Below are 26,596 nucleotides of genomic sequence, written 5' to 3'. Positions count from 1 at the left end.
AGCGTGTTAATCCTACGGTGTTGACCTGGCCATTCTGAGAAGTCGTATACATGCGCAGCACTCTGACCTCTCTAAATAGGACACGTGTCTATCAAGCATATATGAATTAACCATCCCCGAGAGGCTTCACCTCCTGAGCTGAGCGGCATGTGACCTCTCCCAATCCATTTCACTGCGGCACTCTGTGGCAATCAGGCTTGAATTATTAAAGTGAGCAGTGAGCAATGATCAATTCATTGTGGCCATTGCTCGTAGTCTGCCTGGCCATACTTCAGCAGAAATGACATTGAGAACACTTGAGTATGCTTCCAGACAATGCACATAAATGTGAAATATGACAGATCCAATATGCCAATAATAATAACTGTACATGCCGAGGCCATGTTCAGGCTAATCCCACAGAAATACTGGAAGATGACTGTGGGGTGAGAAGGTACCAGGGCTGATTCCTTACAAATGCTTTCTGGAGAGAAACAGCAGAAGGAGTTGTGGGACAGACAACAGGCTAGTGTGTTGCATGCTGGGAGATGATGTGCAACACCAGCATCTGTACCTTGCTTCCTGGAAGAAGGCCTTTGATAATAATGGTTAGAAAATATATTCTATGCATAGTTATATCTTGAAGAAACACCACTGAAGACTTGTAGACCTTGTTGAGGACAAGGTCCAGAAAAGGCTAATCTTCAAAGTTAAATTGCAGCCTCAAACCTCATCTACACAAATTAGTGGGGGAGAAGGAGGACAAACACAAAGAAGTTGAAAGAAGGCGAAAGATCACAGGGAAGTGTGTAACTCAAGGAACCTGGAAATAGGAGGAAGGCAAGGGGGGAAAAAATTCAATCAAAACTTTGTGAGGAAGAGATGAGGAGCCAAGATAAACCAGTACTCAGAGCCCCCAAAACTGCAATCTCCCCTTAAGCCGGAGAGTGGCAGCTGGCAGAACAGCTGGTGAATAGGATTAATGTCAGAAGAATGAAATAAAACTCAACATATGTCCGAGCCTGAGGTGTTGGGACTGTGTGTGATTGTGCCCCCGATGGATGCCATGTGTGCAGCTGGAAGGAGCTGCTGTGCTGCTCTGCTCTCTACCCCACAAGGTCACTTTTAAGAACTAGGACCATTAAATGCTTGGATAGCAAAATGAACTTTCCATTCCCTTTCCTCTCCCCGCTGTCACTTTAAAGTATCTATTCAAGCAGCTAAGGGAGTGGCTGTCAGTATAATACATAATAATAAAAGTCATCAGGTAAACAAACAATTGTTAATTTGATTGAGCTAAGGAAAACCAAATTATAAAAAGAACTAGACGAGGTCAAAGAGAAGTGGAAGGTTTATTTAATTGGAGCAAGATAAATCATGCAATTTTTTTCAGTTCTCTGCGTGTGTTTTTTACATAGCTGTTTAATAAAGCACAATGCTTCAAAATATCTCAGTTTCAGCACTGGTTAATTATTTTATGAAGTAAATAACAAAAGTGTTTAAAAGCAAAACAGAAAGCCAGCAAGAAGGATTTTTTTTTAAGTGTCTGAGTGTGCACAAGCATGCATGTTTGGTTTACTATGAAGAGAAAGTGGACGTTACTTTTGGAATCTCAACCAGTGCTGATGAGGGGATCAACACTTGTGAAGATGAACATTATGAGGAGAAATATGTGGAATTGATTTAAATTTATAATTTCCATTTGATGTTGGTAATCATTAGGGTCCACACACTGTAATAAATTATAATAATTTCACACAAAAATTAAATTATTGGGTACCTTGCATTGGGGAGATTGTTTGGGTACCCTGCAATTTAACTGTCAGATATAAACTTGCCTGTTAATCAATGCTCGAAAACATTCACATTTATTCATCTATGTTAAATTAATAGCTGTGTGAGGAAAACGTGGAGTACTGTGATCATGGCTGTTCAGTGTGATTTAGTAAATTAATGGGTGTCTCACGCTACAAGGACAAAAAGAGACTAATAGGATCCACATGATTGCATTACAATTTGCAGTGCCAAGTATCTAGTATAGGCATCAAAACTATATTTCATCATAAATGCTGGACGACAGCGACATGCCTCAGAGATTGAACTTTAAGAATAGACATTTAAAGCACCGATTACAAGAATACACTGGACAATATACTGTACTTTTCGTAATGCAGCGTACTGTGAATATATTGTATTTTGCTAACCCCAAGTGTGTGCATGTGTGTGTGAGAGAGACAATATCCTCCAACTGCATTCTCTATTCTAATTTCTGTTCAAATAAATTACAGCTTTTGAGTGGGAAAAAAAATCTAAATTGTATTTAAAATTGTTTATAGAAATTCACAGCCAACTTTGTTTACTACAATGCCAGAGCTCAGGATGCACACACTCCTCCTGGACTGTAAGACCAAAGGTCACTATATTTAAATTATGCTAATTGTTCTCTGGGGAAACAAAAGGAGATGCATGTGCAGAACAAGAACTTTTAGAAATCAAAAATTCCAGAATGAGTGGATTTATTTTTCTCATCATAGCACGACAGTTTTACAACTTGCTGAACAAACTAAATTCATTAAAAAGTTAAAAATGAATGTTTGTGTTGTTGTCATACCAGCTGATAAAATAAATTAACCACAGTGCTTTTAAAGTTTTAGAATTTCAACTCCTAGAAAGTCCCCATGCATTTGCTCACACTAAAATGTATCAGTTTTCTGTTGTTGGACAAAAAAACAAACAAACAAAAAAGTCATCTTTGTAAACAAGTATGATGAACTGTATTATAGTTTTTTGTCAAGGAATAAAACTAAATGATCATGTGAAAAGTAGACAAATGGATAGGAAGTAATTACCATATTAATGCAAGGTCTTAATCAATGACATGCAGCATCTGTAGAATCACAAACTGTAGCTTCTCATAAGTCAAATTTTTCTCTGCCTCCCAAAATATCTCTTGTTTAAAAGTTGATTTAGCCAATTGACCTTGTTACACTAGGTTAATATGAAGCATCTTACATTCAGTAAGGCTCTCTCACTATTATCTGATGTTTCCAAGAACAAGAACACTACCTGTAGTCATGGCAGTTATATACTACAAAGATGGAAACAGTTGTAGCCTCAAAATACTTAGAGGATATAAATGTTAAAAATCCAGGATAAAAAAAAAAACATAATCCTGACAAAAATGTATAGTATCTTTAGTTGTTCTTGACTGAAACAAAAAAAGTCAAATGAATAAAACTGAACTAAATATGAATATACATTTTTCCCATAAGACTTTTTAAAAAGAGTAAATTAAAATCAGGTGTCAGAATTAACCCTGTGGTCACATTGGTTCATAGCAGCTGCAGTTTTCTTTTCAGTTGGCCCGTTCCCTTTGTGTGGGATACAGAGCCATAAAGGCTGAGACCTGCTGGGCAAAGATGGAGGAGAAATCAGAGAAATTTGCTTCTCATGAGTGACTGAGCTCACTGGTCCACCTCACAACGGGAAGGCTACAGTAACAACAGGCCTACAGCAGCTTTGGTGCAGCAAAGTGCCACGCTCCAACAAAAAGAACAGAGAAGAATGAAAAAAGAAGATGATGTGTGCAGTATAAGGCATACCAGAAGTAAAAAACAAAACAAGCTATGGATTCTAAGGATGCACTTTTATTCTAATTAGGACAGGGATAACAAAACAGCTGCCAACAAATCAATTCTAATTTCAAATAATAATATCATTAATAACACTGACCCATTGATTGAACTTCATAATATGCAATTGACATTGTAGTCTTAGCATATTAAACAGCATTCATTGCAGCTTTACAAATCATACTGAAGATGCTTCTTAAGAGGGATGATGCTCAGGCTTTGCAGTGCAATAAAACGCATTGCTGTTTGTTTCTTCTGATATCTTTGTTTATTCTAATATTCTCATCACATCTCCTGGAGCATGTAAAGTTATTGAACAAAGAGAAAGAAAGGGCATTGAGTGGGAGGAAACATCTGCTTCATCGCTACTGATTAAATAGCGTCTGTTAAAAAGGCAACTCATCAGCGTTTGGTGTAAAACATTTGCTGTTAGGAAAAACAATGGCTGCATCATCGCTAGTTGTCATGTTTGCTTATGTCGAGGCGGATCTCTGGGCTGGATGGCTGACGTACCTCCCGCTTACGGAACAAGTCTGCAATGTGCTCTGAAATCATTAGCAAACCACAGAGGCTGTCTGTGTCTCGGGTGTGAGTTACACTCTCACTATTTTGATCCTTGGTCAGATGACACCAGCTCTTTTGTCAAGTTATGTGTGGAGAATGATTGGGAGCTGAATGCCAGAGATAGGACAGTGATACTGAGCTAGGACATAAGTGTCCCAGTGTAACCCTACTGCAGATATTGACACACACACACACACAGCCCCCACCCCTATCCCACTCTGGAATAGCCCCTCTTCTTTCCATTTCTGACCACATTGTCCCTCTTTTAACTGCAAAACCAGGTCAAGTCTGTTCTGGGTTTCATAGCCCATAATGGCTTCTGCCTTCCTACTGTATGTGTCAGCATTTCACCATCGCAAATTCCAAATACTGTGGTGTCACATTAAACATGCAGTCAAGCCATTACAAACTACTGCTAATTTAACCACCTACTCACTCACATACCACAAACAGGTAAATCTGTTGTGTTTCTAACAGTAAAGCGCTATATTTTACAATTTCCCCAAATTACTGCTACACAATCAATGTTGTCATTGACTTTATATGTTGTTCATTATAAATGCAGGAGACGAGACATACCTTCAACCAGTGCATGAGTATGTGAGTATGTAAAGACAAACAAGCCTCTGTGCAACCTTGGCTGTGATTTGTCTGTCAGAGACACCCGTTTCCTCCTATTAAGGGGTTCCTGTGCAACCAGTAAGCCAGGATCACAATGGGAGTTTTGTGCTGCATGGGTGCAGGGGGACACACTCAACAGCTGAAACCCGGGAAGATGGCCCCTGGAATGCTCTGCAGCAGTTGCTACTGTTGACTAATCGGAATATGAGAACTGGGGAAGGTGATCTTGAATGCAAAGAATGGCACATTGAAGAAGCAGCTGCTTGTTTTGTCATCTGAATGACCAAGACAGCAGAAAGAGTTCCCATTTTGAAAGGGGTAACAAAATCTATACCTTAGCTTGCGCAAAGTGAAACCTGTGTTGGGCTCCGTCATCCTGTGGGGATGTGTCCGTGTTATGTGAGGGCGCTGTTTTGGAACAGATAGTAAATACATAATTCAGCAGCGGACCAAGCACTCTGTGCTCCCTATTCCCCTCATACAGGCATTCCATTTAACACTGGGCTCTGAGCTCAGCCTGGCAGAGGAGCAACTTTGTCACTGGAGAATAAGATGGGGTGGGAAACAAAAATCGCAGGAGGAGGGAAAATGTTGATCTGCTTCAGGTAACGGTCACAAGATGGAATGGAAAGTGAGAACGAGGAGAAAAACAAAAGGACAAAGGATATGCAAAAATGCAGAAGGAAGGAAAGGATGGGAAAGTGGAATTAGGGAGGACTGAGGGGCAGGGTATATTTTTATGAAAGTTCACATGTCAGGCTGGCAAGCTGCCCACGGCATACAGCCGAAAAATCTATTTAACGTCTGCTTCACAGGGTGACAAGAGGGTTGATTGGCAGAGAGCATAGGGCCTCTTTTGATCATGTGTCTTAACAAGCGATTCCAGCTCATGTCTCTTCAGCCTGAACAGATTTACATTACCTATTCAAACAAAAGTGACAGACCAGCGCGCTGCTCCGCTGGGCTGGTGCACCACGCCACAGGCCAAGGGAGAGCACACACAGAAAGGAAGGCCCCCACTGAAACATACATTACATGCAAGCATGCGTATACACACACACACACACACACGCACAAAAAGCTATATCAACTGTTTGATCAAATAGATTACTTGCATCAAAATAAGTAGCTTGCTGAAATCATGTTGACAGAATAAATAACAAGGAACACAGCAAATGCTGGGTCTTGACTGACTGATGTTTTGGCCAGTGAGTGAGTGCGTCCTGCCAGGAGGGTCCCGGCCTCACGTCGTCTATAGGAAGCTGCACTTAGATGGGGCATTGAGCTATGTGTGAAGAATGCCTCAAAATCTGCAACCAAGGCAACTGGATCTCCAGGCCTCATTGCATATGCATAGAGTCAGAGTCTCATGCTCAGATCATTATAACAAAGATTCCTATTAATTAGGTGGGATAAAGCAGAACCAGATGACACGGCAGCTGTGATGAGAGGAGAGCGGAGAAGCGAGGGAACTAAAAGAGGAGGGGAGAAAGTGCATCCGTCTGTCTGGGGGGAGGGAAGGGGAATTTATTTATTATACACATGATACAGAGCATGTTATATGTAATATACCTTTTCAAAATGTGTTTAATGCTTTGATCGAATAAATGAAAATAAATAAATTTACAGAAATAAACCTGCTTCTACAATTAAGCATCTGCAGCCAATTTCCAGTGAGCCTGCACGTGGAGTCAGCGGGGGCTGTGACACTGACAGGGGACAGAGTTACAACAGAGTCAAGAGTTCATCAGTGCTAATCAGACCACACGCTTAGAGCCGATCCTATTCTCTTCCAAAGCTTTCACCCATCCTTGAATCTCATTACATGGCCTGTTGTAATAGAGGATAATGACCTGGGGCAATGCACACTGAACCTACTGCACAGTCATTATACAGTGATAATACACAACCTCACCAGGGGGATTACACTTACAAATAGAGGAGAGGTGATAAAGGCAAAGGGAGAGGAAGAGAGGTATAAGTGGTAATACAGATGCACATACAATTACACACATATAACCCTATGCCCAAACACAATTAGTTCAGAGCGCCACACCATGTTGTGCAGTTTCTTGTCACAAGCAATGGTTAGGTTACCTGCCGCTTTAATAGGGGAACTCTTTTCTCTGTAGTCATTAAACATCCTTCTCCCTGAGATTAAAAAGGGGTTGCAGTTTGGCTGAATGGCGCTGTGCCCCCCTTTGCAAAGCTAATTAGCCATGACTCTGTCAAAGGGCTCCAGGTGTTGAATATTCTGCTTGAGCACCTACTGTATCCACTTTGACTGGTCTAAAAAAGCTGTATTTATAAGGAAGGGCATCCTCTTTCTGTGTGTGTGTGTGTGTGTGTGTGTGTGTGTGTTTAAATACAGTAAGTCTTAATATATTTAACCATTTGTGCATATGTTTGCCTGTTTTTCTAGAATGAGAGGTTATTGGTGTTTTTAGATTACAGCTATAGATATTTGAAAAGTCTCCACTGTCAGTTTAATCACTATGTCAAATGTCTTCAGAACACACCTGTTCATAGGTTCACATGCAACACTACTTTCTCAACTTCATATATGCATTCCAGCAATAATGATATACTGTGATTCTGAATACAATAGCTGTTGTAGTCAACAAGTCAACAATAGCAAAACACAGTGAAAAAGGTCAACTTAAGTAACAAGAAGATAAGTCAGGCATTTTTAAAACTAGTCATTTCTAAAACTAGTAAACATAGTAGACTGAGACCATCTACCACTTTTTTTTTTTGGTAAATTGTTTCAGATTCATATCACTTAGGCAGTTGATTTACTTGCCAGACTAAAAAGAAGTACCACAAAGATAACAAAAGATATATAACTGAATCCAGTTCAGTGCTGGTTGTGCTGACAAGGACTCAAATACATACAGAGCCAAGGCAAATTCCTAAAAGCTAAGGCAGGAAGCTGAAACCCAATTATCTGTCCTCGTCTTGAGGACGATCATAAAGACTCAGCACACAAAGTATTTCTGCGTTGACTTGGACTGTATTGATTCATACTTTAGTGCATTATATAAAACTGTTCTAATTGCATGTGAATCAAATCAAGGTCACCTTGGCTTTTTGTAATGATGGCATTTTTTCTTTTAACTCTAATAGTTTATACTGACATTTTTAACTCTTGACAAGCACTGTCTGGAGACATACATAAATAATGCATTTACAATACCTAGTAAATAAACATGGGGCACAATCGTTAGCCCTGCTGGCAACTGGGCCTAATAGAGCTTTTACAGCAAAGGTGACTATTCAGCTAAATGCAGTCCTCACTGCTGGGAGGACATTTTCATTCATTAGCACAGTCACAAGCACTTAAAGCACTTTAAGGACCAGAAATAAAGAGGAAGGGTGGAAGCATAGAGGGGTTGAAAGGGTACAAATATATACAGGTGGAGGGATGAAGGACCAATGCCTACAATAGTGAGCACCACCATTATTGTTAGACTATTTAAGGGATCATGGTCAATAAAGAAAACTGGCCAATAGTTTCCTTTGAATGGAGACATACAGCATCAGTAGCAATTGTCAGAATATTACTAATTACAGAATACAATTAATTAGCTATGTTTTTTATTGCTTATTCCTACATTTACCATACAACAAGAATGTGTCATTTTAAGTGGGATTTCATGTTCTGCAAGCGCTGTGTAAAAGTGTACTATAGACCATTTGTTTTCACTCATCACTTGAGGTCACAGTGTTTTACCCTGAGTCCATCAGGACAATGAACTATCTTGACCAGACAAGGAAGCCCAGAGAAGAATGGTAGCAGATGGTGAAGAGTCTCCGAGGACCCGGGTGATCCCGACCAGGCAGGCACCAAAGCAGCAGAATTAGCCACAACAGTTGTCATGCTTAGATAAGTGATATATTAAGCTCATCTGTTGCTTGTGATACTTTAGCAACATCATTAAGAGAACAAATGGCTTCTCCAGTCTTCTTGTGTGTTATTTAATAGGTTAATCCACAAACAAAGTCACCAGATTTCTCAAAGGTTTCTGTGAGGTTTTCCTTAACAGTTTCTAAGAGTCCCTCTCAGTTCCATTTTACAGTAATCACCGATCATCACCGCTGAAGCTTCCTCGAGTGCTCTCAAGAACAGAGTATCTCTCCGTTCCTTTAGCCTGGGGACAGCATACTGAACTTTGTGAGCCTCTTGTCTTCTGCTGTGTTCCCTGCTCAGAAACTAATTCCCTCCAACCAGGGAGTTTATTTTGGTGGCGATGTTACACAGTGCAGGAGGCAGACCAAGTCTTTATTATTAACAGGAGATTAAAACAGCTGTATGGCACTCTAAAGCACCCTCTCCTCCCTGCACTAACATACGGCCCTGGATTACAAGTTGCACTTGACCATTTAAATTACTGCAACAACCAGCCTGCACCAGCTGGGGCTCATTACCATAATGCTCGCCATTGCTACAAAGAACACTGACAGTCTTGTTCTTAGAATCAACTTCACAAGAAACAACACATATATAAAAAGTATTTTTACCTTAGAGTAAAACAGACAAACTAACAAACAAACAAACAAAGCAGTAGCAGAACTGTTTTGATTTTTTTTCTAACCAAAATGTATCTTTTAAGGAGCTGTGGGAAGCCATGCTCTTGCCTCCTGGGATCAGCTCCAGATCTAAGTGTAGTGTCAAGAGGACCAGTAGGAAGAATGCAGAATATCCCTGATATTCACTGGTATGGAAGAAAACATTCAGAAGAAATCCCCACAATGGAAAAACATAAAAACGTCTCACATTGCTAATGTATCTGCTGTACTGTTGCATTTTGTGAAAGTAAAGGGAATTTTGCAAATGTGTTTTAGTATAGTTTTTACTAAATGGCCAGTATCAGTGGTCAGAAGTATAGTAAGATAAAAGATACTGATACAGCCTCATAAGCAAATGTCACACATCTACAAAAGCTGTATTTATCATGTGAAAACATGCTGGAATAGACAAGCATGTCTTTTGTGTTTGATATTTCATGTTATGACTTTGTTGGTCATTACTATCCATATCAATGATCTAAACTGTTCAGCTTTTTAAAGGATCTCTGTTTATTAGTGTGCAGATGAATCATTACAAATAACTTGTCTCAGTATCAGGTTGTAGCAAAATGATTACCTGGTGAGAGGCCTGTGATGCCCTGATACAAAGATCACCAAACGAATGCTTAAAAAAAGAAGTGGCAAATTATTTTTAGGCTAACAGAGGTCTAATTTATTCATCTGATGAAGTGCTTAAGCTAAGAGCTCCCCAGACACTAAATGAGACACATGCATTCCCAAGGGGGTTTAACATTTGATTGGATGTAGTTATATTACTACAGCCCTAATTAAGAAGGGGGATGTGTTTCAGCAGCTCTTTCAAATATTTGTTTTTCCACCATACTCTTGATAGACTGCAGGCTGTGGGAGGGAGAGACAAGCAGGGTGAAATGGGGTGCAGATATGACAGACCTAACAATTTTATCACAGAAAAAAGATTTTGTTTTTCTCTGCATGGAAGTGTAAGAAAGTAAAACCTCTGAAATCTTCATGGTGTGTTGAATACAATGACATATGAAGCAGTTAAAATCTGAGAGAGGTACTTGGATTGTTTGTGGGTAGCAAACTTTGATGAATAACTGCACAGAATGAAAAGTGTTTTGTGAATCAAAATAAAAAGAGGTAATGTTCCTGGCATTGAGTCACAGTTTTATAGCTAAAGAGTTTGCCCTGGCACAGAAGTAGACCACACTTATGCTGAGGTGCACTGCCACACAGTCTCTGTCACATTGGAAGAGGCTCAGAACAAACTGGAAACACTGTACCGTCAGTTTTCCCAGCTTGGGTTTGCCCGCGTGAGACAGAGAGATACAAGAGAAAAGAGTCAGACAGTCAGGAAGCTAGAAAATTATAAAAAAAAAGAAAGAGGGAAAATCTGGGAAGATCAGGTGCACTTAGGAAGAAAAAAGTATTCCTATACTCCGTACAAACAAACGCACACACACAAAGTGAGTCATACCGTCATGCTCTGTCTTTGTCATCTCCTCCAGCTTCTTCTGCTTCAGTGTGTCCACTACGTCTGCCAGGCTTCCTTTGCGGCGCTCCGGAGTTCCAAAGGCGGATCCACTCAGTAGGTCACTTCGCTCCCGGGCCCCCTCCTCCGGCTTGTGTGGGGAAGTGGAATTGTTCCGGAAGGAGTACAGGGAACATACTTTATTGCTGTCAGATTCCTGTAAGACCAACAGAAGTAGGGAGGGGTGGCAACAAGGGATTGGATTTGTATTAAATGATGAGCATATTTTTGTATTCTGGCAGGGCTCTACTGAGCATTCTGGAAGCTTTTCATTCAAATGCAGTGATTGCTAGGTTTTTGCAACTCAGGGGTGATTTGGCCATATCAAATGGCTCCTCTCTGGCTTTCATACAGCAGCTTCTGTATCGTCAACAGCTAGCTGTGCTGGTAAATGAGATATGACAAGTGAAAAATTGAGATGAAATGATGAGGTACACTTTCATAGGGCATATCCATAATGTGCCCAGGCTTTACTTTTCATCTGCAGAGACTACACAGAGAAACCTCCCAACTGTAATTTCTCAAATTGCTTTTGAGTGTACATTTGTATTACAGTGACTGCTGTGTAATTTGTTCATTTTCTAGTGGAGACCTACTCTCAGCTGAGTGCCTTGAGCCATCGTAAATCTGTGTCCTGTCTCAAGCTGTTGTTGTTTTTCAATCCCACCTGTGTATGGTTTAGTATTTAACTAAGGGTCCTGTCTATGGCTGACTGGCTGAGTGCTCCCTGTGCACAAACAGATGAAGGAAATGGGGAAAAGAATGGGAGAAAGTCTGAGGGGTGGGGGGGGAGAAAACTCGTGGGAGTGTACAGTCAGCACACATAGCATGGCTGAGGGTTGCATCTGACAGAAGGCGCTGTTAATTATGGCTTGTAGAGTCAGAGAAAGCAGAAGGTAGCTAAGCAGCCAGGAGTTTGCAGCCTTTAACAGGGGAACATTTAATTCTGCTTTAAACTTTGGCCTTCACAGTGAAGAGAATAAACATGACGCACATCTGTAGTCAAAAAACATAACTGCATGGCTATCATAGAAAAGTGCCCCTTAATCAACAGTGACTTACTAACTGATTGTAATATAGCAGGGTTAAATGACTGAACCTTGTCTGGAGCCACTGACAATCCTAAATGAAAAGTCAGGAATGCAGTAGACTGGGCAGGAATGTTGACAAGGCCGATTTCTCATCTCTGCGTGGCATGTCGAGCCCCAGGCAGAGTTGCAGAGGTGTGTAGGGTGGTCTGGTACCAAGCACCAGGGTGGCACGACCAGCCAGCCTACTCTGCACCTCCCAGCCCTGTGTTGGATGATTATGCGGTGTGGCAGAGACGGCAGAGAGTGCTTGAGGGGAGAGGAGCAGTTCTGGGCTAATCAGCTGGCGTGGGTTCAGGGCACAGCCCACACAGACGCATGGCACAGCAGTGGAGTCAGGTAATCAGCAAAGGCAATGCTCTCATTCCTTTCACCTTGTGCTTTGCCTTTTCTTCTCTTTGTTTTTTCCTCTCATTTCTCTTTTGCTCAATTTATCTTTTTTATTCACTTTTAGCATCCTTCCTCTCACTTTCTCTTTTAACTAGATATAAGCAGAAGAAACAGTTCCACTCCTAATAGCACAGAGCTCAAACTCTACTTATGATACAGGATCAAGGCTATAGCAGGTAGTAATGCCCATTTTCCATCCAGTCAGCATGTAAACTCAAAGCAAATTTCTTAAACTGTTTTCAGGCCTTAATAACCATTTCATTTTTCTCCATGTTACTTAGATGGCAGAACCTTCTTTAGCTCAGTTAATGATCACATTTTGATCTACACTTTTATTAGAGATGTTGTTGACTCTGCAGTTACTTCAGATAACTCTCCTGTTCCTTCTTTAAGATTTTACAGTACAATAGACAAGTTTCCAAAACACACATTACTTATTATAATTTAGTTACATTTGGTGATTTCCCTTATTATGTTTTTTTTTTCAATTCTCTTGATGAAGTTTTTTTTTATGTTTCTCTTTTTTAGGACTGAGATGACAACTTTTAGTCAGCAATTTTATAAGGCAAACTTTGTAGCACAGTTTTACAGAAGTGCTATGATTATTGGTAGTGTTAGTATTTATAATTTTCATTAAAAATTGATTGTAGGCATTTATAAACTTTTTTGCTTCATATATTAAAACAAAAATTCTGTTTCTGACAACCCATAATGTGTAACAGATGAAGATAACACCTGAGCAATCCTTTGTTTGTCAGTTACCTACACTGTCTTCCCAACATCCTGAGGAGCAGCCTGCTACAGAGGCTATTCATGTCTGTTTGCATGTGTGTTGTGCTGCAATGCGTTGAGCATCTCAGTGGCCAACTGCAGAGCTACTTCAGAGCCCCTCTGGGTCTCTTTACCACAGGCTCGTCTGTCACAGACAACCACCTGCCTCCCATGTCTATAGCCCACAAGTGCCTGTGCTCTTCTTCGCTCCACTTACATCAAAGCAGCTCTGCACTTAGAATATACAGCGTCTGGAGTCTGGCTGCAGATGTAGCTTATACACAACAAGAAAAACAACACACTGAGGAGAAGACATGTCTCTTTAATAGCAATAGCAAGAATGCAAACTAAAGGAAGCATGTAAGGCTACATCCCCATCCATCAGTCATGATGGAATTTTATGTGCCATTCACATTATTCAGGGGAGAGTTAGAGGTCCTCTCCTTAGCCTAATAATAGCTGAAGGTTTCATGTTTGGCAGGGCCAGAGCTAGGGATAGAATACTGGCTGAGCTTCTTTACACAAGCCAGGAACAATAAAGTGCCTGCTGAGCCTGGATCTGAAATAAGTGAAGCAGGACACTAAGACAGCTGTGCACACTCACAGGTTTGAATTTGTCCTGCTTTGTTAGTTTGATTTAAAAAGAAACTTTTACTTCATCATTTATGCTATTCAAACCATTTTCTGTTGTTTCATTTTTACCATGGAGCCATCAAAAAAGAATTACGAATACCTGTAGGGAATACACTACAATGTGCAAAAAGATTCAATATGGTTCTTACGCAAAGATGTTTTGTGGAATTCTAACAGACATTTGAATATCTGACATTCATGGATGTCCAGAGTTTTAATGCACATGTGTACAGTATGTAATATCTCACCATGCGCTGTTGGGCTGACACCAGGCTGTCCCAGTCAGTCTCTGATGGTACACTGCTGAGCGGCTGCATTTCATCAGGATGGGCTTTTCCATGGAGCAGACTGTGCAGCGGTAGCTGTGGTGTGCCATGGGCCTCTGCACTGTCCTCTTTCTCCCAAGACAAGTGGTCCTGAATCATGGCATCATCCCCATCAACCACAGAGGCAAAAGGAGATGTGGCTTGCTTGGAAGACATGACTCTGCTGTGAAACAAGCAAAGCAGAACGTGTCAAGAAAAGGAAACAAAATCTTATGAGGATAATCAACAGTAAATTAAAAGAAACTCTGTTCCCGTGATAGTTTCCTGAATACCTGGCAGTCTTGTTTAAGTGATTGTGTATGGCTGTAACTGGGATTACAAGTGATGCACCTGAGCAGATAATGCTGAATGGACTGAATGCTCCACTTGACTGTTGTCTAGATGCTCTGGCCTGTGGAGTCTGAAGTTGGCTGTGGGGTCCCTAATCCTTTGTCTAATGCTTTTGCATGGCTTGATCTAAGCTGGAACTGTGCCTCCTTGGGCCTTGGCCCAAACTCCGAGACTCAGGCACTAGGTCAGCCAGGCACTGGGACTACCATCCAAATTAAAAAAGAAAAACAACTCACAAATAAGTTAACTCTTGGCACATAGATCTAAATCAAGGTTGTTTTTTATATATTTTTTCTAATCTACCTACCTGAATAATCTCCTTTATTTCCCATGTTGATTTGATTTGGCTGTATCCCTCGATCATGTTAAATTTTTCCTTTCATGAGTTAATTTGTCTCCAAAGCAATCAAAAACAAACAAAAACTAGCCTTGTCTTCTTTGGTTTCTACTCATCAAATTAGGAAATTATTAACATTTTGGTGTGGCAATGTTCCCCTAGACCATCAAATCCTGCTTGAGCAGCTTAGAAATGAAAAGCAAAAAGTGGAGGACTAAATTCACAAATCTGTCACTTGCTTTCATGAATATTACAGTGAAGAGTGTACTTGACATATCAGGTGCAAAAGAAACTCATGTTAATTCTAATTTCTTTTTTTTTTTCTTTTACAACCCAACTTTTTGGTGTAGAATTTATACAACTAATTTTGCTTTTTCTCACAATTAATGAGGCTACACTCATGCTGTGTGCTACAGTGAATGAAATTAAACACTGTGCCAGCAAATCTAATTATGCATTTGGTATTAAATTAAAAAGGGGATAATATGGCCTTCCTACTGATATGAAGTGGTGAGAAGGAGCAGGGACATATTTAACTCCTAATCCGCTTTTTCTTGAGCTGTTTGTTTTTCTCAGCTATAGGACACTGACTATTCAAATTAGATTGTGACTACTTGAGGCTCAAACTTCTCTGCAGAGTAACAGTGTAGTATGTGTGTGCATGAGAGGAAAAAAAAAAAGACACAGTGGGGGTGTGTTTGTATGTGACTAAATTCTCAAGGTACTTGATGTAGTACATTTAGCCACTGATGAAAACATGGGCCTCGTTCTGCTGCTCTATCCACAGGGGTCAGTGTGACAGTGCTTTAGTTCTACCCTCAGCTTGCCTGGGAGGTTTGAGAGGGCGGAGACTCTCAAGGTCCAGGCAGGCTGTGGTGCGATGGTGTCCTTGTACTTTCTGCTGAGAGTTGACCACTGAGAGTCTGGCAAAGATATGTTCCATTTACAAAAGTTTGTTTTATAAACAAGGTCTTTGGGACTTAAAGAAATCTGCAAAATAAAGTGTACTGTACATGTACACACACTGTTGAATTGTTATCATCTATGGATATTGTAGGCAAGAGTATTTGTATGATACCTTTCAAAAAACAATGGCAATGCAGAGTGCTTTACAAAAGACATAATGCACCATTTAAAAGAAAAAGAAGTAAGAAATACAACAAACTGGAACAGGATAAAATATTAAATGAACTATAATAAAATGCAGTGCATAAAGAGCAGAGAGCGCTTTAGTCTTTCACTCTTCTGGACACTTATCCTAGATATGTAGTGCAGAGACATTCAAGGCTGTACTCTGGAGGACTTGACAGTTTTCGAGGGAATTAATGCTAAAGCTAACATAATTTTGTATTGAAATATTATTCAGAAACATACACTGGTATATTCAAATACAACAGTTTGCATGCCTTAAGCTAATCTTATGGGTCTAAGCAGCTGAACAAACAAGCCAGGTAGATGGCATGGCAAAACTGTGAGACCTGTACCTGTCTGCCTGTCTGTCTGTCTATCTGTCTCTCCATCTGTCTTTTATGCTCTGTGCCTGGATGTGTTGCCGACTGTGTCTTTAGTGGGACTCAGCCCTCAATTTTAATCAGCCATTAAACTGTTTCCTGTAATTATATCAAATAGAAAGTGATCTCAAAATTGGGCACTGTTAATTGAAAATCAAAAGTCAGAGCAAAGTTCAGACCCTACATGTAATGGTAAGTAGATGAGGCACAAGTGGGGTTGGAAGGGGAGGTGCCTGTGTGTGTCTCTGTGTGTGTGTGTGTGTGTGTGGTGAATGCAGGTCAAGCACGTTGCTCCTGACGTATTTTTTATTCATGCATCCAAAAAGCCCAAGCCTCGAGCACATCAAGCACCTCGTCCTCAATGGAGTGTGATAGTGAAACAAAGCACTGCTTTTGTATTACACAGTAAATCAAGTGGTATTATTTTACCACTAAAATATTCAGTCTCTCAGGCACTTTTACTTTGGTCTCCAGCCATCAGTCAAACTGCTGAGGCGTGAGCAAGAGAAGGGGAAAGAGAGAGAGAGAGAAAAGGAAAGCGGGAGCGATGGAGACTCCATCCTCCTGTAACATGTGTCTACAGCAATCTTGTTAAAGAATGCAACAGATCTGCAGCAGGCTCCATAACAGTATTTGTCAGCAGGAGTTAATAATTTATTAGCAGTGCTGGGAGGGCTGTGCACAGGCAGCTAAAGAGTGCGGAGAACCCCTTCTGCCCTACCCCCACCTCTGACAAGCCCTATACAATGCTACCTCATATTATTGAAAGGGAAAAGGGGAAGTGCGGCAGTAATTCTTTGAAAATATCTGAAGGCAACTATACAGCATTTTATTCCTCATATTCGAAGCAGGGATCATACAGCACTGAGATCTAAAGGGGTTTGTGTGCAATAGATCGACATAGACACAACAAAGAGATTTGATGAGGAGCAAATACGAAGCAGAACTCAGCTGAATGTGGATACTAAGGATGCATGTAGAATCTGATTATATTTTCTAATAGAAAATATATCCTTGGCCTCCATGCTCCAAAACAAAATCAGCAAAACAGGCCTGTTTGTACAGCTACAGTGTACTCTGGTGCTGTTGAAATAACTTTACCCACATTAATAATTTAATCTAGAAAATAACCAAAATATGCTTTTTACATATATTGACAATATGGTGAACTAAAGAGGTTGCCCATAAATTCTTAACTGGATGCTCTACCTTATGTTTGATGACACACTAACAAAGGACAACTGCCAAAAGCAATAGAAAGCACATGAAATACTGCTTTCTTGCCTAATTTCCCAAAAACAAAGCTCCAGTACCTTTGAAAGCTTGAGGCAGAGAAGAGGGACGGTCACTTAGAAAAGAGAACTGGTCTATATATAGCTGACAATATTGCACACATTTGAAAGATTAGGACTTGTGTTCTCCAGCCATGGGCTCAAATGGCCTAGAATGCTTTGAGTCATGAATTGTTCCCTGTGATAATGTTTCATCATCGTGCAAAACAACCTCTGTTTAATTGGTGGGGATTAGAGGAGTGTTGTGCACTGCTCATCTCTGAGGTCTTGTGACTGTGGGGTCATGTGTCCTTGGCTATCTCGTTTCATCATAAAAAGGTCTGAGTGACTTTCACCCGCTGCATTTTCTCTGTCACACTGTTTACCTTTTATAGACAATAGTGATAAGTAGCTCCACACCATCTCGCCCATCACTCCGTTACACTCACATGCCCACCTGTCTGTCTCACTGCTGACATCTTGCACCTTCAGATTTTCATCTTAGCCCCCAACAGGGGAGACTATTGCACTTTCCTCCTTTACTTGTTATCCACAAAGAAATGAGACAGAACTCAAGTAAATAAGTAAAATCAACAAGACAAGAGAGCAGGCAATGACAAATGAAGAGCTGAAACTTTCTATTTGCAACTGTTGGCATTCATGCAGAGCATGCATGCATATGGGAAGGTTCATATTCAAACAAATATAGTTTGACCGTCATAATATGATTCCATTCCTTGACCATGAAAACCTACCCCTAGCATTTGGAATCCCATTGATGTCATTATTAGTTTGAAAGTTATTTGATAAAAGTGATATTTCAGTGATAGCGGCTTTCTTCAGGTTCTAGTGCAGCACCTTTTGAATATATGTCAAATCTGTTGACACACTACTGAGGATTGTGTAGGAATGTGCCATTTATGCTCAAGTGTAATAAAGAACAATAAGAATAATACTAACAGACCCAATTAACAAAGGTTCTACAACTGTTCTTTAATGTATAAACGTTTAATATGTGCCAAAGTAAAACATGTATGCTAAAACCAGTTTGTTTATTTGAATCAATTACCAAACAGTCCAAATAACCTTCAAAATAAATAGTATAATCAGAAGTAATCTTTTAAAGTGGAGTGGAAGTATATATAGAAAATAATTTGGGTGCTTAAAATGTGTGTATTAGTACGAGTGTTTGTGTGAGAGAAAGAAAGAAAGTCAGAGAGAGAGAAAATCATGTGTGTGTTTGCCTTCAGGGGCTCCTCCTGTTCTAACAGGTGTCATGGTAGGGTTCCTCTGGGTTCTTCACCTGCCATAATGAGATATTACTACCTGACAGCTCCCAGCTGGAGGAGCATTGACATGGAATCCACCATTTAGCACAATTAAATTATCACCCTCCATTGTGATTGTGCCATGCTGTGCAGCAGCCAGGTTTCTGGATACATAATCAGTTCGTAATTCAGGCTGTGTACCGCACACAGTTAGTCTTTTTTCATACACACACATACATGTTTGTCTATTATATAACAGGAAATCAGAAAGAGATTACAAGGACTTTTCCCCCATATGGTTTCATTTGGTGATACACAAACTGATTTAAATCTCTTAAGCCTCAGCCGGCAAAGTAATTACTGATAATGATATTAAAATATAGTAAATGGGTGGGAAAATACACATTTTCCAACTAGGTAGCCTACTGTACAGTGACTGGAGAGTTGCCTAAATGAATGTGTTTAAATAGTTCCTCCATTATTGTTGACCTTCCACTGAAAAAGGTCAACTCAATTACATCGGCACTTCATCCTCACTCCATACTCTCTCCTGATGGCTTCTCTATTAGAACTGCCACAGTTGCCACAGCTAAAATCTACATTCAAATGATAGCCACCCAGAGCAAATTAAGCAAGCCACCTGAAGTGCACACTTTACATATTGAGCAGAGCATTGATAATTACTTTGCAGGGTAAATTATTTGCAATAATATGCTGCTAGAGGAACTGCCTTGTATCTCACTTTAAACACTTGTGCAGCTGCCATGACAGCGTGGTTGGTGTCCTTGCCCCCCTGCGCAAGGCAAAGGCAGATGCAGGTGTGAGAATGCTTAAGTGTCCCTGTCTGTCTACTCAGGAAGGGTCGATGAGCACTCACACGCTGAATCCCCCGTTGCCCCCCTCCTCCTCTACCTCGCCCTCCCTCTCCTCCTGCTTCTCCTTCAGTCCCCTGTGCCACTGGCCCTTTTCCTCATCCTAGGACACAGGCTCGGAGCTGGAAGACATAACGGCCTCTCAGTTCCCCAGGACACAGACAAGTTCACTCATGTGTGTACTTTCACAAATGAAGGATGGTCATCAAAAAAATTGACTACCAGTCTTTTCTCTGGACTCACATCTTTCTTTAAAGTAATTATTCACCAGAAGTGGAATGTACTGTTTGTTGTGATTCAAACACTTTGAGAAACCAGAAGACACAAACATTAGCAGGCCAATGACTCCAGCAGCCAAACCATTTCTCTGCTTCAGAGGAGAGAAAAGAAAACTCTGAAACAAGAAAAGCTACTTGTTGTTTTACCTTTCTTTCTTTCTCTTTTTCTCTGGGCCTTCTGGGGGGGGGGTGGAGTTCCCAAAGAGCCCTGTGCTGCTGCTACTGCACTTAAGGCAAACCTCACAGCAAGTCAAGCCATCAACCAACACAGCTAGCCCTATTTGCTGAGCAACAGTGGAGCTTTGTGGTTTGCCTCATAGTTGACAGTAAGTTATGAGCCCTTTGTGGCAGGAGAAGGAAAACAGAGATCGGAATTTGGCAGGAACATAATAATACAAAATACCGTTCATAGAACCTGAAATTTTCATGGAAACAATCGAGCATTGTTGAAGGAAAGAAAAGCAACGGTGACAGATGAAATACAGAGTGGGCCCCCTTTTTGTAAAACAGTAAACAAAGCTCTATTCAGGCCAGGCCCATTCTGTCATTTATAAAGATAACTTCTTCAGTGCACTGGAGAGTTTGCAGCAAATGGCTGCACTTCAACAAATCGAGTGTAACATCTCTCACAGTTGCCAGAAAAGTGAGTTGAGGAGCTAGCTGGGGGGTGCCAAACAGAAGTGAAGGGATGCATCCCAAGTTACTAAAGAGATGCAAAATAAGTCTATAGGGTGCATAGAAATCTCAAAAGGAAGGGGAAGTTTAAAAGAAGAAAGCAAGACTGTTCAGCAAAAAAAAGAAAGAAAGAAATGAAAAAGCATCACAATCTTAGACTTTTGGCCAAATAGTCAAGGACAATAACAAATTCTGAATTTTGCAGAGAGCAGGAAAAGAATGAATGGTTTATGAAAGTAGAAGTGGGTGGAGGGAGGGGTTATTGTACTGTATGTCAGGGGAACTACTGGCCTCAGTCTTTGGTTTTGCCATCATGAGGTCAGCACTGGCAAATTCAGTGCCCAGCAGAACTGAGGTTGGTACAATTGTCATTAGTTTGGACATCTGGAATGTCGAAACACAGTGGCCTACATGCAGTTTGTCACTATCCTGGTTCCTTTTTTTGTTCCTGGTGTAGAACGCTTCACAAGTCCTGGTCACCAAATTGGCAAATTTGCAGTGTCTATAGAAAAGAAAAGCAGTTTTGTTCCCTTTCATTCTCATCTCATAAACAGATTTCTGCAGCTAGGGAAAAATGAGGAAATTAACACCAACACTGTTGCAATTAAGCTGCTCTATTCTCATTCTAGGGGCTGCAAAGACAACAGCTCATTAGTTACTGTTAGACCCACCTCTGATTCTCTTTCCCCCCTTTCTACTATTCGTTTTCTCTTTCTGAATAAATTAATGGTATTCATTGAGCAGTCTTACAAAAGGGAAGGCACACAAATGTGTCTCCCCTTGTGACAACTGGACCTCTTTTCCCTCTTTGTCTTTGGGCCCTTGTGTGTTTTTTAAGGACTGTGTGAAGAAGGTCTGGCATAGAACCAGGGAGGATAGAGAGTAGCCACGTTTCATGTGACATGTCAATTGGAAAATCAAAACAGGGGTAGTTCATTTGCACCACCCAGATGAGGCCATCTAGCAGAGCTACGATGAATAGGGGTCAGGCAAGCCACACCTCAAAGATTTATGATTAAGGCTTATCATGTTGGGGAAACTGACATTGATTGCTGATTTAAACCACTGAAACCAATTAATTTGCCAGTGCTGAATAGAAAGCATGGTCAACAGTGTGTGCCATTCTGACAGGTCGGATGGGAAGAAGCGGAGCAAAAGTGAAAGACTAAATGAATGGCTGGCACCACCACTGTTTGGAGGTGGTTAAAAGTTACCGCAATTGATTGACAGCGAATACAAGAAAAGACAGGGAAAGTGGAGAAAATGAGATCTGAAGAGTAAAACCAGAACCTCCAACCACTGATCTGGGTAATTGTCCAAAAATTCGATTCACAGAGGACATACAGTACAAGCTGCTGTTTTAGCAATGCTCAGATAGTTTCATTCATGGGCCGGCACTAAGAAAACCTGATTTATGAATGTAAAGCACGACCCTAATAAAATCAGAGAGCTGACAGATATTCAACAAAAAACCGTGCTTCAACTGAAGCGGGCACTGTAGTGGATTAGATGCTGCCTGAAACACAAAATGCTTGAGCAGTTCGCTGCTAACCATGTATCTGACCACTCTGACTGTTCTCCAGCTTCTCTGCAAATGTCCAGAGCAAAAAGATGCAGGAGTCACAAGTGATATACCTACTGCAATGTGTTACCCAAATGATTTTTGTGGTGTGTTCACAACAAATTCCATATTAGGCTCATGTGTATGCTGTTTTTCTCTGCAGTTGTCTAGAGAAGTTTGTGTTTACTAATACCTTTTCCTCTGTTAGTTTATCCTTCATTCTCCTGCTGGCTCACACGCACATCATGACAGTGCTTCAAAATGAAATCATTAACTAAATTGCTTTCTTAAAAAGCTATAAGCGTGCAGCAGGATTTGTGTGTGTGTGTGTGTGTGTGTGTGTGTTTGGCTCTGGGCCATGGGCCTCTGGTTCCCAGGCAGTCTCTGCCCTGGCTCTGTTGTGGTTCCCTGCCACCACAGTCATTATACTCAGCCTTAGCCTCAGCACAGCACGATGTAAGGCTGCGGCTCGCCTCACCTCACTCACTCACTAGCTGGGCTAGTACGAAATAATCTGGTAATCTCAAGATACTCCTTCGTTTCAACTGGGGCCTCATACATACAATAAGACCCTTTGTCCCAAAACATTTATGACCACCCCTTGGATCTCTATCATGGAATCAATCAAAAGCATAATAAACCAATATGGTACTATATTTGATGGTAAGCACTTAAAGGAATTTTTCTGTAGAGATGACCTTCAATTTTATACTCAGATGGACCTTTCAATATGCTAGCAAGCATGATAGTGAAAAGATTCATATCAGAACCAAATATCATGTAAGCACAATAAAAAAAATGTATTCAATATGTACATTTTACACACAGAAACACACTTAGAACTTTATCAATCTGCCTGAGATATATTTCAGTAAACAAAGCAGACAGAATGGAAGCCAGAGAGAGAGAGAGTGAAGGCCAGTCAAATATTTGATAAAAGGATAGGGACTGTAGCTGAGCTGCATGACAGGGTAGATTAGGACCCCACCTACCCTCACACACATATCCCTAACCCTCAACCCTGACAGTCTGTTTGTTCTCCACTGAGCTGAAGGTAGCAGATGTGTCTTTCACAGCCTGTAGAGTGTGTAACCAATCTGCAAACAATAGCTGGAACTTGGCAAAGGTCATTGAACTTGCAGCACAATGTTTACAGTAAAGGGCAGTCAAAGCTCACTGGCCACTAAGGTAAATCATGTCTTTTTTTTTGTTTTTTGTTTTTTTACTTTACAAACCACTAAGGCATTTACCACTGAACGCAAGTGCGGTCCATAATTTGTGTATTTCCTCTTAGTCTCTAGGTCCATTAGTCAGCCACTATAATGCTATTTGAGCTCCTGTGTAAGCCCCTTAACAAAGTTTAAGTCCCTTTTTTTGACTTCATGTTGGTATAAACATGCTGAATCCTATTAACCTAATAATATACACGGGACTGGGTAAAGTGTCACGGTGATGTCTGCTAAAAGCCTGCTCTGAGTCTTAATTACAACAGACAGCCATGACAGTGGAAAAGAAAAAATCCGGCATCAGCCACGCTTCTAATACCTGCCACTGTGACCACAGGGTGTGGGGCAACAAAGGAGTAATTACATTTCCCAACATACCTGGTTCATGATGGCTTTGTTTCCATTTGGTTTAAAGCCAATTAAAGGATTTTCACTGCAATTGCTATAAACACATTTAGAGGGAAATTATGAATAAGCTACACAGAGTGAGTAAAATATATGACTAAAATAACAATGTGAAGAAGGTTTTTGCTCTAGCAGGAAGTGTTGTCAGGTGTGAATAGCATCATTATAGAAACAAAGGCCTAATAGTTCATAGCGCTATGACCAGCCCACCTTACAGAACATCTAATTCTAAAGACATAAATAGATTAATAGCCAGTCAGGAGAAGGGTGATAAGGTGAAGTGTTTTGCATGCATTCATCAGCTACATGGGTCAAAAAGGCCCCCAAAAGTATTATAATGAATGTTTTAGTGAACACATCTAGACAGCAACATATGTAAAGTTATCTACTCTGGCATAATATACTATAAAGCGTCTAAGAGAAAGATTACAATATGTTTCAATATGTTTTCTGTCCTTGAATGTGTTGCAAATACTTTAATATATGCTAATCAATAGATTTACAGTCAAATAAACTACATTTTATTTGTTCATTTTAATGATATATATTACTTAATGAATGACACATATTGTACGATGTCATGTTTTGAAAAGGAACTCATTGCACCTGTTTTGTTTGCAAATTGTATTGTGCAGAGTTTGTGCAGCCTATAAACTGTACTGTCTGTTGTTAGCATGGCAACCTTCCAGCATTAGCCTGGGATATCAGCTATAAATGGCAACTACATCACTACAGCACAGGCTAAAAATACAGGACCCGGTTTCTTCCGTTTCCCTGTATTTTCAATTGTGTGTGAAACTTCAGCTGAGAAATCCTGTCAGACCAGCTTTATTTGGAAAAAACAAGAGTATTGGTTTTGGACGTAATAAAGAGCGGGTAGCAAATCTCCAGTATTCTGACAGCAAAATGCAAAAATGTTGAGTATGAAATGTTTTCTCCTTACTGGCAATCCAGGTTTTAAGAAAGCTCTCTAAAAGCTATCAAAAGTTTAAAAAATTCCCACATCCTCCTGTGGGTGTGCCTATAAACTACCTCACTCCCTTCTCCTGAAAAGCTCTAAGGGACTGCATCATGGGACGGCATTTAAGATGCTGGTAGCAATATACTGTAACATAGGAGAAATACATCATGCTGGTTGATTCATAAACACCTGACTGGCCGTCCACTCAAACTGAGCTGTGCTGCGCTGGTTGCAATGTTCTAGCCTGGTCCCTTCACTGGCCTGAGTGATGTTTAGGGACACACATACACACATTCACATACTGTTTTAATTGAGCCTCAGCCTTTGTGGTGTCTGTTATCTCTGACTAATAGTATACATTGGCCCCCTGTCATTATCAGAGTGGGTTTTTATCAGAGATCCTTGTTTGATACAGTTAGAGTTGATGCATTATGAACCACACACCAAGAGTCAGCGCTGATCTGCATATTCAATAACTTCCGTAATTATATGCGCAATTCATCAGATGGCATGTGATTGCAGGGGAAGTGGAATAGAGTGGAATAGAGAGGAGCAGAGAGGTCTGATTCCTGGAGGACTAAAGTCTAATCACAAAACTAACATGATAATTGAAATCTAAATTGAAAGGCTTAGCTCTCAGTATGTCAGACATAGAGAGCTGAGATGCTGGTGAGAGTGAAAGAGAGAGAGAAAGAGTGGCAGGAAAAATCAGATTTAAACTGTGCATATACGGCACAAGCCACAGTCACTACACACAAGTCGGGGTGCGTCACACCTTTATTATGACAAGCTCTATAAATGTTTCTGTAATCCAGTTGGGAGGTAAAACTTTTTAGAGGTAAAACACTTTTCAATAGCCTGCCGGTAGACTTTGTTTTTACAAGAATAAAAATCATGAAATTTAAATAGGCTTGGGAGTACCTTTGCTAAAGGGCTGTACCTAAGCACAATTTTGAGCGAGTATCTGTACTTTACTTGAACATTTTCAGTTTCTGCTACTTCATACTTTAACTTTAAAACATTTGTTGTACTTAACACTGCACTACATTTGTTTGATAAATTCAGTAGCTTACTTCTTAAATATAAACAGCTTATCGATTTAAAAACGCTGAGGAATTCAGGGAACATACACCTGTATGTATTTTCTCAATACGCTCATAGTTTTGTTCTGGAGAATGTGGGTCAGAGAGTGGTTCAGTAATAGTCACCGTCATCGCTCTTTGCTTGAGTAGCCCGTTCTAGCTGTTCATTTATCCTTTCACCCTGCAAATTTTGCTTTGTCACAACAAATACAGAAAAGGTTTTTAGACATGTTCTTTCCTTTCACGCAGGAATATTACTGTTTTATTTTCCCAAACACGTTCTGTGGAGCTATGCATAATCACATCAGTGTTAGGGCATTGCACTCCGTTCCACCTGACAGGCTGTGTTGTCCTTACATTCACTTTGCATGTTTTACTCATTGTGAACACAACCCATAGAAGAACTGGTGAAAAGTCCTCTGTCCCATTCTGCTCTCCTCCTCCTATCTCTGCTGTCCCTCTCGACCAAGGAATTCAAATTCATCCATCAATAACATTTAATTAGTAATGCCAAATTCATTAACCTGTACTGCTGTTACACCGGCCTCAGCCATAAATTAGCTTAATGTGAGCAGACATATTGCAGCTGTAATAAGGGACATAAAACTCAAAGAGAAACACATACTGTTCTTTCATAGTCATGGATTATTATAGCTCAGCAGTGTTTTAGAGCCAGAGCATTCTTTTTTATAGTTGCTCTTTAGTAGCTCTTCAACTATAAACCCCTCAAACA

At 40.4% G+C, this 26,596-nt stretch overlaps 1 protein-coding gene across 1 annotated transcript in view; it reads right to left on the bottom strand.

Annotated features, from left to right (window-relative positions):
• The window catches only part of sox6 (SRY-box transcription factor 6), a 139,010-nt gene that overhangs the window by 77,279 nt on the left and 35,135 nt on the right, over positions 1 to 26,596 (bottom strand). The window contains exons 4-5 of the mRNA XM_020607245.1: positions 14,009 to 14,249; positions 10,825 to 11,035 (exon numbers count right to left, since the gene is read on the bottom strand). Coding sequence (XP_020462901.1) covers positions 10,825 to 11,035; positions 14,009 to 14,249 — 452 coding nt within the window. The remainder of the gene's footprint in view (positions 1 to 10,824; positions 11,036 to 14,008; positions 14,250 to 26,596) is intronic.

The sequence above is a fragment of the Monopterus albus genome, unplaced genomic scaffold (genome assembly GCF_001952655.1).
Source record: "Monopterus albus unplaced genomic scaffold, M_albus_1.0 scaffold4.1, whole genome shotgun sequence".
NCBI lineage: Eukaryota > Metazoa > Chordata > Actinopteri > Synbranchiformes > Synbranchidae > Monopterus > Monopterus albus.
The sequence above is the reverse complement of the archived record's forward strand: the minus strand, read 5'-3'. Positions and strand labels throughout refer to the sequence as shown.